Source organism: Oncorhynchus mykiss, chromosome 13, assembly GCF_057628025.1.
Source record: "Oncorhynchus mykiss isolate SJ-2025 chromosome 13, ASM5762802v1, whole genome shotgun sequence".
In the NCBI taxonomy this organism is placed as follows: Eukaryota; Metazoa; Chordata; class Actinopteri; order Salmoniformes; family Salmonidae; genus Oncorhynchus; species Oncorhynchus mykiss.
Window position 1 is genome coordinate 51,137,947 of NC_143034.1, and position 15,225 is coordinate 51,153,171.

General features: G+C 42.3%; 1 protein-coding gene across 6 annotated transcripts in view; it reads left to right on the forward strand.

The window, feature by feature from the left end:
* The window catches only part of tanc2a (tetratricopeptide repeat, ankyrin repeat and coiled-coil containing 2a), a 135,828-nt gene that overhangs the window by 61,520 nt on the left and 59,083 nt on the right, over nucleotides 1-15,225 (forward strand). For all 6 annotated transcript variants that reach the window (XM_090196500.1, XM_090196502.1, XM_090196503.1 and 3 more), the window contains exon 3: nucleotides 5,926-6,022. In XM_090196500.1, the coding sequence (XP_090052626.1) occupies nucleotides 5,959-6,022 (64 nt within the window). In that variant the 5' untranslated portion in view covers nucleotides 5,926-5,958. The remainder of the gene's footprint in view (nucleotides 1-5,925; nucleotides 6,023-15,225) is intronic.

Here is a 15,225-nt window from a genome sequence, read left to right on the forward strand (position 1 = left end):
GTCTGAGTGAACACACAATAGCGTTGAAGGTTCAGCCTCCAATCGCCATTTTCTAGAACATATGCCTTGCATCTGTGATCAGGCCTCCAAGGGGAGGGAAGGAGGGGCTGCTGATAGCATATTGCTGAGCTTTCAGGGAAGATGCTTCCTTCTGTACTGCAAACAGACACATAAACACACCTCTGTGTTCAAGCTACCAAACAAACAAGCAGACTGGTTGTGGTCTTAGATTACTACTCTCCTTGCATGTCAATTACCAGCCAATCATTTTCACTCGCCCAGATGTATCGCTGATAACTTTTCACTTGTTGGGACAGATTGTCAAACTAGCCCCTTCTCGGATGCTATGTCATTTGGATAAGGTCACATCGCGTCCTAATCTGGATTCAGCGTCAGCTCTCATTTCTTGTCCCTGTAGCCTTGTCGACGTCAGGTGCCCGTCTGACAGGCCCTGATGCCGGGCCTGTTTTTCTGCTGACGCTGTTAGCGTAAGCCACGAAGCTGCTGTGTAAGGTCATGGTGGAGGGCTGCGCCGCCACGCTGCGGCTCATTAATTACACAGTACCATTTTAACAGGCCTCTGTCCTCCCCCACATGAAGAGCACAACAGCAAGAGGAGAGAAAAGGCAACACATACGGCATAGACTTGGCTAGGAGGACCATGACGTCACATGGCAGTTGACTTAAAGCCTAGAAGGGGCTTGGAGGTTTCGAGGTGTGCTTGTCCTGTGGGGCACCAGGTAGTGTTCTTGTAACGGGAGGATTGTGTGAAGTGCTTCTGAATGACTTCAAGCAGTGTGCTTCTTTTGGAGGTTGCCAAGTAATTTCCCTCCTTTCTCCCCACTCTTCCCCTGTGAGATAGGGAAGGAGGGCTGGGTCACTGGATTGTGATGTGTATGTATGTATATATATATATATATGTATGTATGTATGTATGTATGTATGTGTGTGTGTGTGTGTGTGTGTGTGTGTGTGTATATATACATACGTATGTATATATATATATATATATATATATATATATATATATATACATACGTATGTATATATATATATATACGTATGTGTGTGTATATATATATATATATATATATATATATATATATATATATATATATATATATATATATATATATATATATATATATATATATATATATATATATATATATATATATATATATATATATATATATATAAATAATATCTTTGCTCGTTTAATTGAACATGTGTAGAAAAACAATGTTTGCTCATTGTGAGTTCTCTCCTATACTTGGCACCTGCTAGAACATACACTTCCCGGCGGGTAATGAAGAAGATGTATCTCTGCCCGTCGAGATAAAAACGTTAAAGGAAGTCTGTTCGGCTCAGAATGGCTGCCTTTGTTTAAGCCAGCCACCCTCGCTGTGCTTTAAGTCCGATCTGGCTCGCTGTGCAGGTTTTTTTAGACATTGAGAGAGGGTGAACCAGAGGAGCTCTGGATTGTATCGAACCGATTAAAGGAGTCAAAGTGAAGGAGGCTGTTGGTTTTTATTTCTTCTGCCACGTCACGCTGCTACAGTCATGGGGGTGGTGGTAAAGTAGACGGACGAAGCAGAGGCTTCCAGGAAATGGCACCAGGGACAGCCGACTGCGGTCAGACCACGGCCACAGACCCCCTGTGGGGGAGAGAGAGACAAGGGGAGGGGGGTCTGAGTTAGTTGAAATACACAGACATATGGAGGGAACATGTACTGTTAGCAAAAATTGAGAAAGCGTGCGGAATGGAGGATAAAGAGAAAGGAGATGAATAGACCGTGTCTAGAAGAAACTAGACACTAGAGATTGAAAAGAGGATTGACTGGAGTGAGAAACGGGGGGGAAATGAGGATTTGAAGAAAACATTGGAAAAGAGAGGCTACAGGTGTGGGGGTGGAGGGAGAAAGGAACAGGATAGGGTAGGAGAGACTAGGTCCGGGTATCTTCACGCTGGCTTGTCTTTGTTGATGTTGTTTGGCATCGTGGGCTGCCAGAAGAAGCCACAGGGCCCAGTGTCTCGCTGAGTCATTCCCCAGCTTTAACATGGAACATCTGTTACTGTACAGTTACCCCCCCCCCCCCAGCGTACAACACAAAAGCACCAAGCCAAACTGAAACTACAGTCTCCCTGGAATAGAGTCCTCTCCCTTTGACTCTGTGGCACTGACTGGCTGACACCAGTTGAAAGAGTGTTTAAAGGTCTCTGGTTTTCCTCAAATATCAGGAACACTCCTGCTGCTAATTGCCTCTTTGGTGTGCGCTCAGCTCAGAACTGGTTGTGTGTCGGATAGGCTTAGTCGATACATCATATACCGGGGTATTTTTCAATACCTTTAACTATTTATTAAAAAAAATATATACATTTCAATATTTGTTGCTACTTTTTAAGGAAATACCTGCAGTCAATTTGTGCAGTACTTTAGGAAATAAAGAAGATTGCCTTCTTCATTTCACCTGTCACATAATTTTTCATAAGGAAGCTTACCGGTTGTCCCCAATCACATGGTGTTTGTTTACAAGCACACAAAGACGAGAGACCGGAGCCTTGTGAGTCACTCACTGTTGTACAGCATTGCGCCAGTTGATCTAGTTACAATATGGAATTCATAACTAAATGTTTGCCAGCTAGATATCTTATAACTATTAAGTTAACTGTTTAGAATTTGCTGAATGCTTTGCAGTTGTGCATTTGGTTTGCTAATTTAATAGCTAGTTAGCTACAGTATCTAGTGGTTAGCTTCTTCCAAAATCAAGCTTTGCTTGGTAACAGCAGAGAATCCCCTCCGGTCAGTATGAAGGTATGACAATTTGGATACCGCCCAAGCCAAGTGTCGGCTCAAAAAGCTCCTTGTCTTCTGCCTCGACCTGGAGTAGGCGTGGTTGTAGTTTTCCATGTTTGACACCTTGTGTGAAAAATGTATGACATTAGTCAAAACACGAGAGAATACATGAAAAGCCAAAATGGCTAATCCAAACTTTCTAAAGATGAAGTTGAAGAGGATAAATATGAGAGGGAACCACAGTCGGCTCTTTCTGAAAGCTGTAATGTGACCAAAGAAAGCAGAGGAGGATTTTAACAGCGTGGTACCAAAGATTCCCAAGACACTAAACGCGTGGGTCTACTCGATACTTAGTAAAGGGATTGCTGTTCGAAGCTCAGGCGGCATTTTAGGCCTCCTTTATTTGCGTTGAGGAGAGCCAATGTTTCCACTCATTCCACAACGGTCTCTTTCTCCTGCTTAATTATCATGCAGCGTGGCAGCAAGAGAAAGGATAGGCAGGCAGACACAATCTTTTTCTCCTTTTATCTCTCTTGGTCTTTCTCTCATATACTCACACAAAGCACCCGGGATGCAAGCTAAAAAGAAGCTCAGAAACATACATATGCACTGATACTACTTTGCACATTACAAATGAACATGATTTCAAAGCCTGTTGAACAAAGGTACACCTATACGTTCACACACACCAGTAATTATCAGTCGTATGGGTGTGAACGTTGTTTGACGTAGGTACTAAAATATTCCTTGAGTAATTCGGTGAAGCATGACAAATCTCATGAATGAAGAGTTATTATAACACACAGGAAGGAACTAAATCCCCCCCCCATCAGGCTGCTAATGTTATATTCACCTCTTCCTCATAGAGACTATGAATATGTCAGTATGTATAAGAGGATGAATCATTTATCTGTGAGAAATTGCTGTTCTTAAGTACCTGAATTCTGTAAAACCATTTACTAGGTTACAATAGTATAATTTACCTTTCTGGAATTTGCAATATCTTTACCTCACCCTTGCACTATCCCACCACTTGCAATTTAAATCAAATCAAATGTTATTGGTTACATACACATGGTTAGCAGATGTTATTGCGAGTGTAGCGAGATGCTTGTGTTTCTAGTTCCGACAGAGCAGCATTATCTAACAAGTAATCGAACAAATCCACAAGAACTACCTAATACACACAAATCTAAGTTTAGGAATGGAATAAGAATACAGTGGGGCAAAAGAGTATTTAGTCAGCCACCAATTGTGCAAGTTCTCCCACTTAAAAAGATGAGGCCTGTAATTTTCATCATAGGTACACTTCAACTATGACAGACAAAAGGAGAAAAAAAATCCAGAAAATCACATTGTAGGATTTTTTATGAATTTATTTGCAAATTATGGTGGAAAATAAGTATTTGGTCAATAACAAAAGTTTATCTCAATACTTTGTTATATACCCTTTGTTGGCAATGACAGAGGTCAAACGTTTTCTGTAAGTCTTAACAAGGTTTTCACACACTGTTGCTGGTATTTTGGCCCATTCCTCCATGCAGATCTCCACTAGAGCAGTGATGTTTTGGGGCTGTTGCTGGGCAACACGGACTTTCAACTCCCTCCAAAGATTTTCTATGGGGTTGAGATCTGGAGACTGGCTAGGCCACTCCATGACCTTGAAATGCTTCTTACGAAGCCACTCCTTCGTTGCCCGGGCGGTGTGTTTGGGATCATTGTCATGCTGAAAGACCCAGCCACGTTTCATCTTCAATGCCCTTGCTGATGGAAGGAGGTTTTCACTCAAAATCTCACGATACATGGCCCCATTCATTCTTTCCTTAACACGGATCAGTCGTCCCGGTCCCTTTGCAGAAAAACAGCCCCAAAACATGATGTTTCCACCCCCATGCTTCACAGTAGGTATGGTGTTCTTTGGATGCAACTCAGCATTCTTTGTCCTCCAAACACGACGAGTTGAGTTTTTAACAAAAAGTTATATTTTGGTTTCATCTGACCATATGACATTCTCCCAATCTTCTTCTGGATCATCCAAATGCTCTCTAGCAAACTTCAGACGGGCCTGGACATGTACTGGCTTAAGCATGGGGACACGTCTGGCACTGCAGGATTTGAGTCCCTGGCGGCGTAGTGTGTTACTGATGGTAGGCTTTGTTACTTTGGTCCCAGCTCTCTGTAGGTCATTCACTATGTCCCCCCGTGTGGTTCTGGGATTTTTGTTCACCGTTCTTGTGATCATTTTGACCCCACGGGGTGGAGCCCCAGATCGAGGGAGATTATCAGTGGTCTTGTATGTCTTCCATTTCCTAATAATTGCTCCCACAGTTGATTTCTTCAAACCAAGCTGCTTACCTATTGCAGATTCAGTCTTCCCAGCCTGGTGCAGGTCTACAATTTTGTTTCTGGTGTCCTTTGACAGCTTTTTGGTCTTGGCCATAGTGGAGTTTGGAGTGTGACTGTTTGAGGTTGTGGACAAGTGTATTTATACTGATAAGTTCAAACAGATGCCATTAATACAGGTGGAGGACAGAGGAGCCTCTTAAAGAAGAAGTTACAGGTCTGTGAGAGCCAGAAATCTTGTTTGTAGGTGACCAAATACTTATTTTCCACCATAATCTGCAAATAAATTCATTAAAAATCCTACAATTATTTTCTGGATTTTTTTCTCATTTTGTTTGTCATAGTTGAAGTGTACCTATGTTGAAAATTACAGGCCTTTCTCATCTATTTAAGTGGGAGAACTTTCACAATTGGTGGCTGACTAAATACTTTTTTGCCCCACTGTATATACATAGAAATAAATGGATGAGCAATGACCGAGCGGCGTAGTCAAGATACAATAGATGGTATAAAATACGGTGTATACATATGACATGAGTAATGCAAGATATGTAAACATTATTAAAGTGACTAGTGATCCATTTATTTAAAGTGGCCAATGTTTTCAAGTCTGTATGTAGGCAGCAGCCTCTCTGTGTTAGTGGTGGCCTTGAGATGGAAGCTATTTTTCAGTCTCTTGGTCCCAGCTTTAGATGCCAAGTGAATAATGCTGACAACAAATTATAACCAGCATCAGTAAATATAGCCTACATTACATTAAAAACACTCCCTTTTTCTTTTTCAGATTTCTCTATAGCTGCTGCAGACCGGTGCTGTCATGTTCAGGAACAGCTTGAAGATGCTGCTTGGCGGCAAGTCCAACCGCAAAAATCGCAACAGTGGTAAGTCAGTCTGACCAGTGTTGTGTATGTGGTGTGTCTGTCTATGTGTGTAAAGCTTGCCACTCACAGTTTAACTATGTGCTTCAATAATACAACATATGACTTACTAACTGTGGTTATTGCCTGCTATTGAAGTCACAGATCTACCAGTGATGTCTCTCTTTGCCGCGAGGAACTAAGTCATTAACCTAAGCACTTGCCTCCTTTCACAAGTTGGCGTCTGCCTAGCTTTTTTTAGGGGGATAAAACGTGACTCGCGGTACAGGAGGCGTTGCACTGCTGCTGAGTTCAGAACGAGATACCTGTGACTACACAGCTTTGGCACCCTCTCCAGGGACTAGGAGTGGAGCGTGCCACATGATCAGTAGAGATGTGTGAAGCTTGGTAAAGTACGTCTTTGGGATGCAGCTGGTTATGTTCACGTCTCTAAAAATTGGTGCAGAGTCAGCTATACAGTACACACCAAACACTCTTCTCTTACTCAAGTTACTCATCTCCCGGAAACAGAGGTTTGAGGTCATTCACAAAGGGTTTCAGTCCCCATGAAACTGGAGACGGATTGTTTCCCACCATTAGCTCCTTTTAACTTGAAGAAACGTTATATGAATGTAAGTTACACAATTCTGTTACTGCCTTTGTCTGACCAAGGACATGTTTTGCAGCATGGTGAATATAATTTTGCAGTTTCATTACAGTAGTTCCTACAGGCTCAAAAGGTTAGCAACATAAAAATTAGGGATGCACGATATATTGGTGAACATATCGGAATCGGCCGATATTAGCTAAAGATGCCAACGACTGTATCTGCCCGATGTCTAGTTTAACGTCTGTGCAAAATCAATGTCAAAGCTGACGTGCATACCTATATAACGTAGGTACACGACGTAATGATGCCACGTAAAATGTTGTGCAATACAGCATTCCTAACCTAGCCCACAATGTCTGCTGTGTGGATTGAGCAGTCAAGAAGTCGAGCATCATTTGAAAGAGTAAGAAAATTTCAGCGAGACAACTCAAAGGCGAAATCCATTAACGCCAGATAATGGAATTCCTTGCCCTTGACAATCAATCGTTCTCTGTTGTGGGTGATGTTGGCTTTCGCCGACTGGTCAAGCACCGGTACACACTACCAAGTGTGCAATTTTTCAGATGTTGCCCTACCGGAATTACACAGTAATAGCATCACTGCTATTAGCTTCACTACTGACATTTGGACCAGCGATATCAGCCCATGAGCATTTTGAGTCTGATAGCACAGTGGGTCGTCAAGGATTTCGTACTGAGGAAAGTCTTATTTCCTGCTCATGATTGTGCTGTTTGTCATACCGCTCCTGCCATTTCAATGGCATTTGAGAAAATGTTTGAAACTTGGAAACATGAACACACTCCTAGCTCCATTCGAACAACTGACTCGAGAATTAAGATCATAAACTGCGCCTGCAGCAAATGTGATACCCTCTGTCATGGCATTGAAACGCCTGCTCAACAAAACTGCCGACACAGGCTGTAAACCAGCGATTCAGTGGCATTCTCTCTTTACTGTGTCGCCACCATGCTCGATGCCATGTACAAGGGCCGCTACTTCGATGCAGACAAGAAACGTGAAATGTTACATACACAGCTGGACAAGATGGAAACGGACACAGTGACAGTGCCACCGAGGAAGAGAGGCCACGGACAGACACAGGTGAAACTTCACTGCTGGACATGTATGATGAAATCCTGGTTGAGAATGAAACGACTGAACAAATTAACAACGAAACAGCACAGCAAGTAAGTGAAATAAGTAGGTTTCGATTATGTTTTACTGATAATGGAGACATGCGTAATTGCCAAAAAATACACTGCTCAAAAAAATAAAGGGAACACTAAAATAACACATCCTAGATCTGAATGAATGAAATATTCTTATTAAATACTTTTTTCTTTACATAGTTGAGTGTGATTTTGTTGTCAGCACATAACAATTATCAATGGAAATCAAATTTATCAACCCATGAAGGTCTGGATTTGGAGTCACACTCAAAATTAAAGTGGAAAACCACACTACAGGCTGATCCAACTTTGATGTAATGTCCTTAAAACAAGTGAAAATGAGGCTCAGTAGTGTGTGTGGCCTCCATGTGCCTGTATGACCTCCCTACAACGCCTGGGCATGCTCCTGATGAGGTGGCGGATGGTCTCCTGAGGGATCTCCTCCCAGACCTGGACTAAAGCATCCGCCAACTCTGGGACAGTCTGTGGTGCAACGTGGCATTGGTGGATGGAGCGAGACATGATGTCCCAGATGTGCTCAATTGGATTTAGGTCTGGGGAACGAGCGGGCCAGTCCATAGCATCAATGCCTTCCTCTTGCAGGAACTTCTGACACACTCCAGCCACATGAGGTCTAGCATTGTTTTGCATTAGGAGGAACCCAGGGCCAACCACACCAGCATATGGTCTCACAAGGGGTCTGAGGATCTCATCTCGGCACCTAATGGCAGTCAGGCTACCTCTGGCGAGCACATGGAGGGCTGTTCGGCCCCCCAAAGAAATGCCACCCCACATCATGACTGACCCACCGCCAAACCGGTCATGCTGGAGGATGTTGCAGGCAGCAGAACGTTCTCCACGGCGTCTCCAGACTCTGTCACGTCTGTCACGTGCTCAGTGTGAAACTGCTTTCATCTGTGAAGAGCACAGGGCGCCAGTGGCGAATTTGCCAATCTTGGTGTTCTCTGGCAAATACCAAACGTCCTGCACGGTGTTGGGCTGTAAGCACAACCCCCACCTGTGGACGTCGGGCCCTCATACAACCCTCATGGAGTCTGTTTCTGACCGTTTGAGCAGACACATGCACATTTGTGGCCTGCTGGAGGTCATTTTGTAGGACTCTGGCAGTGCTCCTCCTGCTCCTCCTTGCACAAAGGCGGAGGTAGCGGTCCTGCTGCTGGGTTGTTGCCCTCCTACGGCCTCCTCCACGTCTCCTGATGTACTGGCCTGTCTCCTGGTAGCGCCTCCATGCTCTGGACGCTATGCTGACAGACACAGCTAACCTTCTTGCCACAGCTCGCATTGATGTGCCATCCTGGATGAGCTGCACTACCTGAGCCACTTGTATGAGTTGTAGACTCCGTCTCATGCTACCACTAGAGTGAAAGCACCGCCAGCATTCAAAAGTGACCAAAACATCAGCCAGGAAGCATAGGAACTGAGAAGTGGTCTGTGGTCCCCACCTGCAGAACCACTCCTTTATTGGGGGTGTCTTGCTAATTGCCTATAATTTCCACCTGTTGTCTATTCCATTTGCACAACAGCATGTGAAATGTATTGTCAATCAGTGTTGCTTCCTAAGTGGACAGTTTGATTTCACAGAAGTGTGATTGACTTGGAGTTACATTGTGTTGTTTAAGTGTTCCCTTTATTTTTTTGAGCCGTGTAACTTTTTGGTGGGAGTGTGTGTAACCGCTTATTTAACGAGGCAAGTCCGTTAAGAACAAATTCTTATTTACAATGACGGCCAACCCCGGGCGACCCTGGTCCAATTGTGCGCCGCACTATGGGACTCCCAATCACTTCCGGATGTGATACAGTCTGGATTCAAACCAGGGACTGTAGTGACGCCTCTTGCACTGAGATGCAGTGCCTTCGACCGCTGTGTGTGTGAAATATTTTACTGTACTAGAATGCTGAAAAGGCATCACTTGTAAAATGTGTTACATTGTGCTCTAGGTTGGTCAGTACTGTCAATGGCTTGAGGAAGTAAAGTACCACCATTGGACTCTTTTTTTCATCAACCAAGTTGCTTTTCCTCAGGACTCGAGATTCACTGGTGTACATATCTGCTACAGTGTAGCAGTAGGTTCTTTAGGCTCATAAACTGACCTAAGAGAACCTCAGCCAACCAACTACATCGTAACAAAGTGTTTTAAACCATGCCACAGTGTCAAGAGACCCTCTGCTCCACACAAGCCCACTCTGTGTCCACTCTTGACACGTTGTCATTTCAATTAAGCTGAAAGGTCGCTAATAGCCACCATTTAAAGGGCCAGAAAAGTTTTCAAGGCTGGAGTCCAGCCTTACTAGAGGTCGACCGATTAATCGGAATAGCCGATTAATTAGGGCCGATTTCAAGTTTTCATAACATTTAGGAAATCGGTATTTTTGGACACCGATTGGACTATTTTTATATATTTTTAAATATATTTTTTAATACCTTTTATTTATCCTTTATTTAACTAGGTAAGTCAGTTAAGAACACATTCTTATTTTCAATGACGGCCTAGGAACGGTGGGTTAACTGCCTTGTTCAGGGGTAGAATGACAGATTTTTACCTTGTCAGCTCAGGGATTCAATCTTGCAACCTTACAGTTAACTAGTCCAACGCTCTAACCACCTGCCTCTCATTGCACTCCACGAGGAGCCTGCCTGTTATGCGAATGCAGTAAGCCAAGGTAATTTGCTTGCTAGCATTAAACTTATCTTAAAAAAACAATCAGTCAATCATAATCACTAGTTAACTACACATGGTTGATGATATTACTAGTTTATCTAGCGTGTCCTGCGTTGCATATAATCGATGCTGTGCGTATTCGCAAAAAAGGACTGTCGTTGCTCCAACGTGTACCTAACCATAAACATCAATGCCTTTCTTAAAATCAATACACAGAAATATATATTTCTAAACCTACATATTTAGCTAAAAGAAATCCAGGTTAGCAGGCAATATTAACCAGGTGAAATTGTGTCACTTCTCTTGCGTTCATTGCATGCAGAGTCAGGGTATATGCAACAGTTTGGGCCGCCTAATTTTCCAGAATTTTACGTAATTATGACATAACATTGAAGGTTGTGCAATGTAACAGGAATATTTAGACTTAGGGATACCACCCGTTAGATAAAATACGGAACAGTTCCGTATTTCACTGAAAGAATAAACGTCTCATTTTCGAGATGATAGTTTCCGGATTCAACCATATTAATGACCTAAGGCGCGTATTTCTGTGTGTTATTATGTTATAATTAAGTATGATTTGATAGAGCAGTCTGACTGAGCAATGGTAGGCACCAGCAGGTGCATTCATTCAAACTGGACTTTCGTGCGTTTTGCCAGCAGCTCGAAGCATTTCGCTGTTTATGACTTCAAGCCTATCAACTCCCGAGATTAGGCTGGTGTAAATGATGTGAAAGCGTTTCAAACGTCACTCGCTCTTAGACTTGGAGTAGTTATTCCCCTTGCTCTGCATGGGTAACGATGCTTCGAGGATGGCTGCTGTCGATGTGTTCCTGGTCCGAACCCAGGTCGGGGCGATGAGAGGGACGGAAGCGATACTGTTACACTGGCAATACTAAAGTGCCTATAAGAACATCCAATTGTCAAAGGTTTATGAAATACAATTGGTATAGAGCGATATAGGCTGATATAGAGGATTTTTAATGAATTTATTTGCAAATTATGTTGGAAAATAAGTATTTGGAAAATACTTAAAGCATGACAATGATCCCAAACAAAGGGTATATAAGTAAGTATTGAGATAAACTTTTGTTATTGACCAAATACTTATTTTCCACCATAATTTGCAAGTAAATGCATTAAAAATCCTACAATGTGATTTTCTGGAATTTCTTTTCTTGTTTTGTCTGTCATAGTTGAAGTGTACCTATGATGAAAATTACAGGCCTCTCATCTTTTTAAGTGGGAGAACTTGCACAATTGGTGGCTGACTAAATACTTTTTTGCCCCACTGTATTGCACTTTTACTTTCTTCTCCGACACTTTGTTTTTGCATTATTTAAACCAAATTGAACGTTTCATTATTTATTTGAGGCTAAATAGATTTTATTGATGTATTATATTAAGTTAAAATAAGTGTTCTTTCAGTATTGTTGTAATTGTCATTATTACAAATAAATGTAGAAAATCGGCCCATTAATCGCTATCGGATTCTTTTGGTCCTCCAATAATCGGTATCGGTGTTGAAAAATCATAATCGGTCGACCTCTATATCTTACGTTTAATTCCATGTCGCTGTATGTTGTTGAAGTTGCTTATAGCAAAGGCTGTCTTCGTGGCAACGTGCAACCTCAGTCATGACTGTGTTCTGCACCTCAGTGGGGAGGTGTGGTAGATCTTGGCCACTACTCGTCGGGTGTATATGTTTTTCTTCCTAAAGCCAGTGCTGAGAGGAAAGTGTCCAGCCCTACACTATGTTTACCCTCGGAACAGTGCCACCCCAGTGTGTTCAGAGCTCCCCAGTTCCAGCCAAACAGAATGAGAAACGTGACTCGGCAAATGGGCTAGTCCATTCAGAGCGGCAAGTGTAGTTCAGGCTCTAAATCTGAAGCAATGGTTTTCATGTTTTATAACCTCTCCCTTTATCAAGGGTAGTTATGGTAAAACCCTGTGGTATCTGTTTTACCAGAAAGCCATTTTGGATTTCCTCAGTTACTTGTCTTGTCAGACCAAAGATGGTTCTGAAAGGCCATAGATGGCTAATTAGGGTAATACAAGGTCATTAGAGGTCACAAGATACTATGCCTGTGTACCACATAAATCTCATGTTGAAGGGCCTTAAAAAGGAACTCATTGCCCTTATAATCTTGAAGCAGAAAGTATTTTTGGATACTGTTGAAATAGAGAGAGATCGCAGATTCCAATTCAAACAGAAGAATGTAATGCACTGTGGGAGAGGCCAATGTGGGGCTGGCAGGAGGTGATGAGGTGGGGGGGACACGGAGCAGAGGTGTTTGGGCTCTGTACCAAGCCCGGCGTTGATGAGGTGCACTCCTGTCTACTAATTTTCACTATTGAGATGTTAGGGGCTCAATCATAGCCAGCTGTTGACCATAATGCTGTACTGCTGCCAACATCAAGGAGCATTTAGAATACAAGATTGTTATGTGACACAGAATCTAACGTGACACCAAACTACCACAACTGTTGGTCTTGGTAATAGTCTTTTTTCTCCCAAGGATGGTCTGTTTCAAATTTCCTTGGGATGCAGTTGCTGCTTTTTCTCTTATTTAGATGAAAGACCTCCCACTAGTTCTGGCATTTCATTTATGACTGGCATTCTCTCTTCCCATGTCCTTTTTATTTTGTTAGTTTCAAATACATATTATAGGGTTTGTATGCTGCCTCCCTCAACCTGTACCCAAATGAAAGGGGGATACCTAGTCAGTTGTACAACTGAATGCATTCAACCTCTCTGAATCAGAGAGGTGCGGGGGGCTACCCTAATCGACATCCACGTCATCGGCGCCCGGGAAACAGTAGGGTTAGCCTGTTTGGGATAGGGGGCAGCATTTTCACGTTTGGATGAAAAGCGTGCCCAGAGTAAACTGCCTGCTACTCAGTCCCAGTTGCTATATATGCATAGTATTAGTATATTTGGATAGAAAACACTCTAAAGTTTCTAAAACTGTTTGAATTATGTCTGTGAGTATAACAGAACTCATATGGCAGGCGAAAACCTGGGAAAAATCCAACCAGGAAGTGGGAAATTTGAGGTTTGTAGTTTTCAACTATTTGCCTATCGAATATACAGTGTCTATGGGGTCAAATTGCACTTCCTAAGGCTTCCACTAGATGTCAACAGTCTTTAGAACTTTGTTTGATGCTTCTACTGTAAAGGAGGGGGGAATAGGAGGGGATTGAGTTAGGTCTGCCAAAGAGGCATGAGCTGACCACGCGCGTTCACTTGAGAGTTAGCTTGAGTTCCATTGCATTTCTGAAGACAAAGGAATTCTCTGGTTGGAACATTTATTTAATATTTATGATAAAAAACATCCTAAAGATTGTCAAATGAAGTATAGAATCGTGTTTCTACGAACTGTAATATGACTATTTTGACTTTTCGTCTGAACTAAGCGATCGCGCATTGAGCATTTGGATTACTGGGCTAAACGCGTGAACAAAAAGGAGGTATTTGGACAAATTATGGACGTTATCGAACAAATCAAACACTTATTGTGGAACTGGGATTCCTGGGAGTGCATTCTGATGAAGATCATCAAAGGTACGGGAATATTTATAATGCTATTTCTGACTTCTGTTGACTCCAACATGGCGGATATCTGTATGGCTTGATTTATTGCCTGAGCACCGTACTCTGATTATTGCATGGTTTGCTTTTTCCGTAATGTTTTTTTTTAATCTGACACAGCGGTTGCATTAAGGAGAAGTAGATCTCTAATTCTGTGCATAACACTTGTATCTTATATTATATTGGATATAAATATGCACTTTATCGAACGAAACATGTATTGTGTAACATGAAGTACAATGAGTGTCATCTGATGAAGATCATCACAAAGGTTAGTGATTCATTTTATCTCTATTTCTGCTTTTTGTGACTCCTCTCTTTGGCTGGAAAATGGCTGTGTGTGTTTTTGTGACTAGGCTCTGACCTAACATAATCATATGTTGTGCTTTTGCTGTAAAGCCTTTTTGAAATCGGACACGATGGGTAGATCAACTTCTTGTTAATCTTTCATTTGGTGTATTGCACTTGTGAATGTATGAAAGTTACATATTTCTAAAAAATATTTTTGAATTTTGCGCGCTGCCTTTTCAGCGGAATGTTGTTGAGGGGTTCCGCTAGCGGGGGACAGAAAGACAGTTTTAAATGTTTTTTTATTTTTTTTACCTTGTCTGCTCGGTGATTCGATCCAGCAACCTTTCGATATCCTCAGCATATGTTTGGCATAAATTAAATCCAAGCAACCAGCACTTGCCAAGTAAACATGAACAATCTCACCACACTGGAAAACACATGTCACCTTGGGATTGATGGTTACTAGCCTCCAGATTCCTTAACCTCTTGGATAAGAATCAAAGCTGACGTTAGCGACAGCCAACTGCAACATGGTGCAATATTGTGTGCAGAGCGAGAAAGAAACAATCTCCCAACCCTGCACAGACTGCGGTAAACATTTAGGACATGTCATAACACGTGTAGATTGTAAGGCAGATCCGCGGGGTTTCCTGGAACAAGCCAAGGCAGTTCTGTATTCAATGGTTATTTCTACACTGAGCTCAGTGTTAAAGTTAAGTCAGACAATTTTATCCCCAAGAGTAAATGCCTCACCTCACCTACCCCATTAGAAGGGGTTCAGTCACCCACTTTATACCACTATATACACATTCTGGTGGATGTGAATTCCTCTCCAAAATGCAGCATACGACTACAGCACTGGGACACTCGGTGTGCTATGGCTA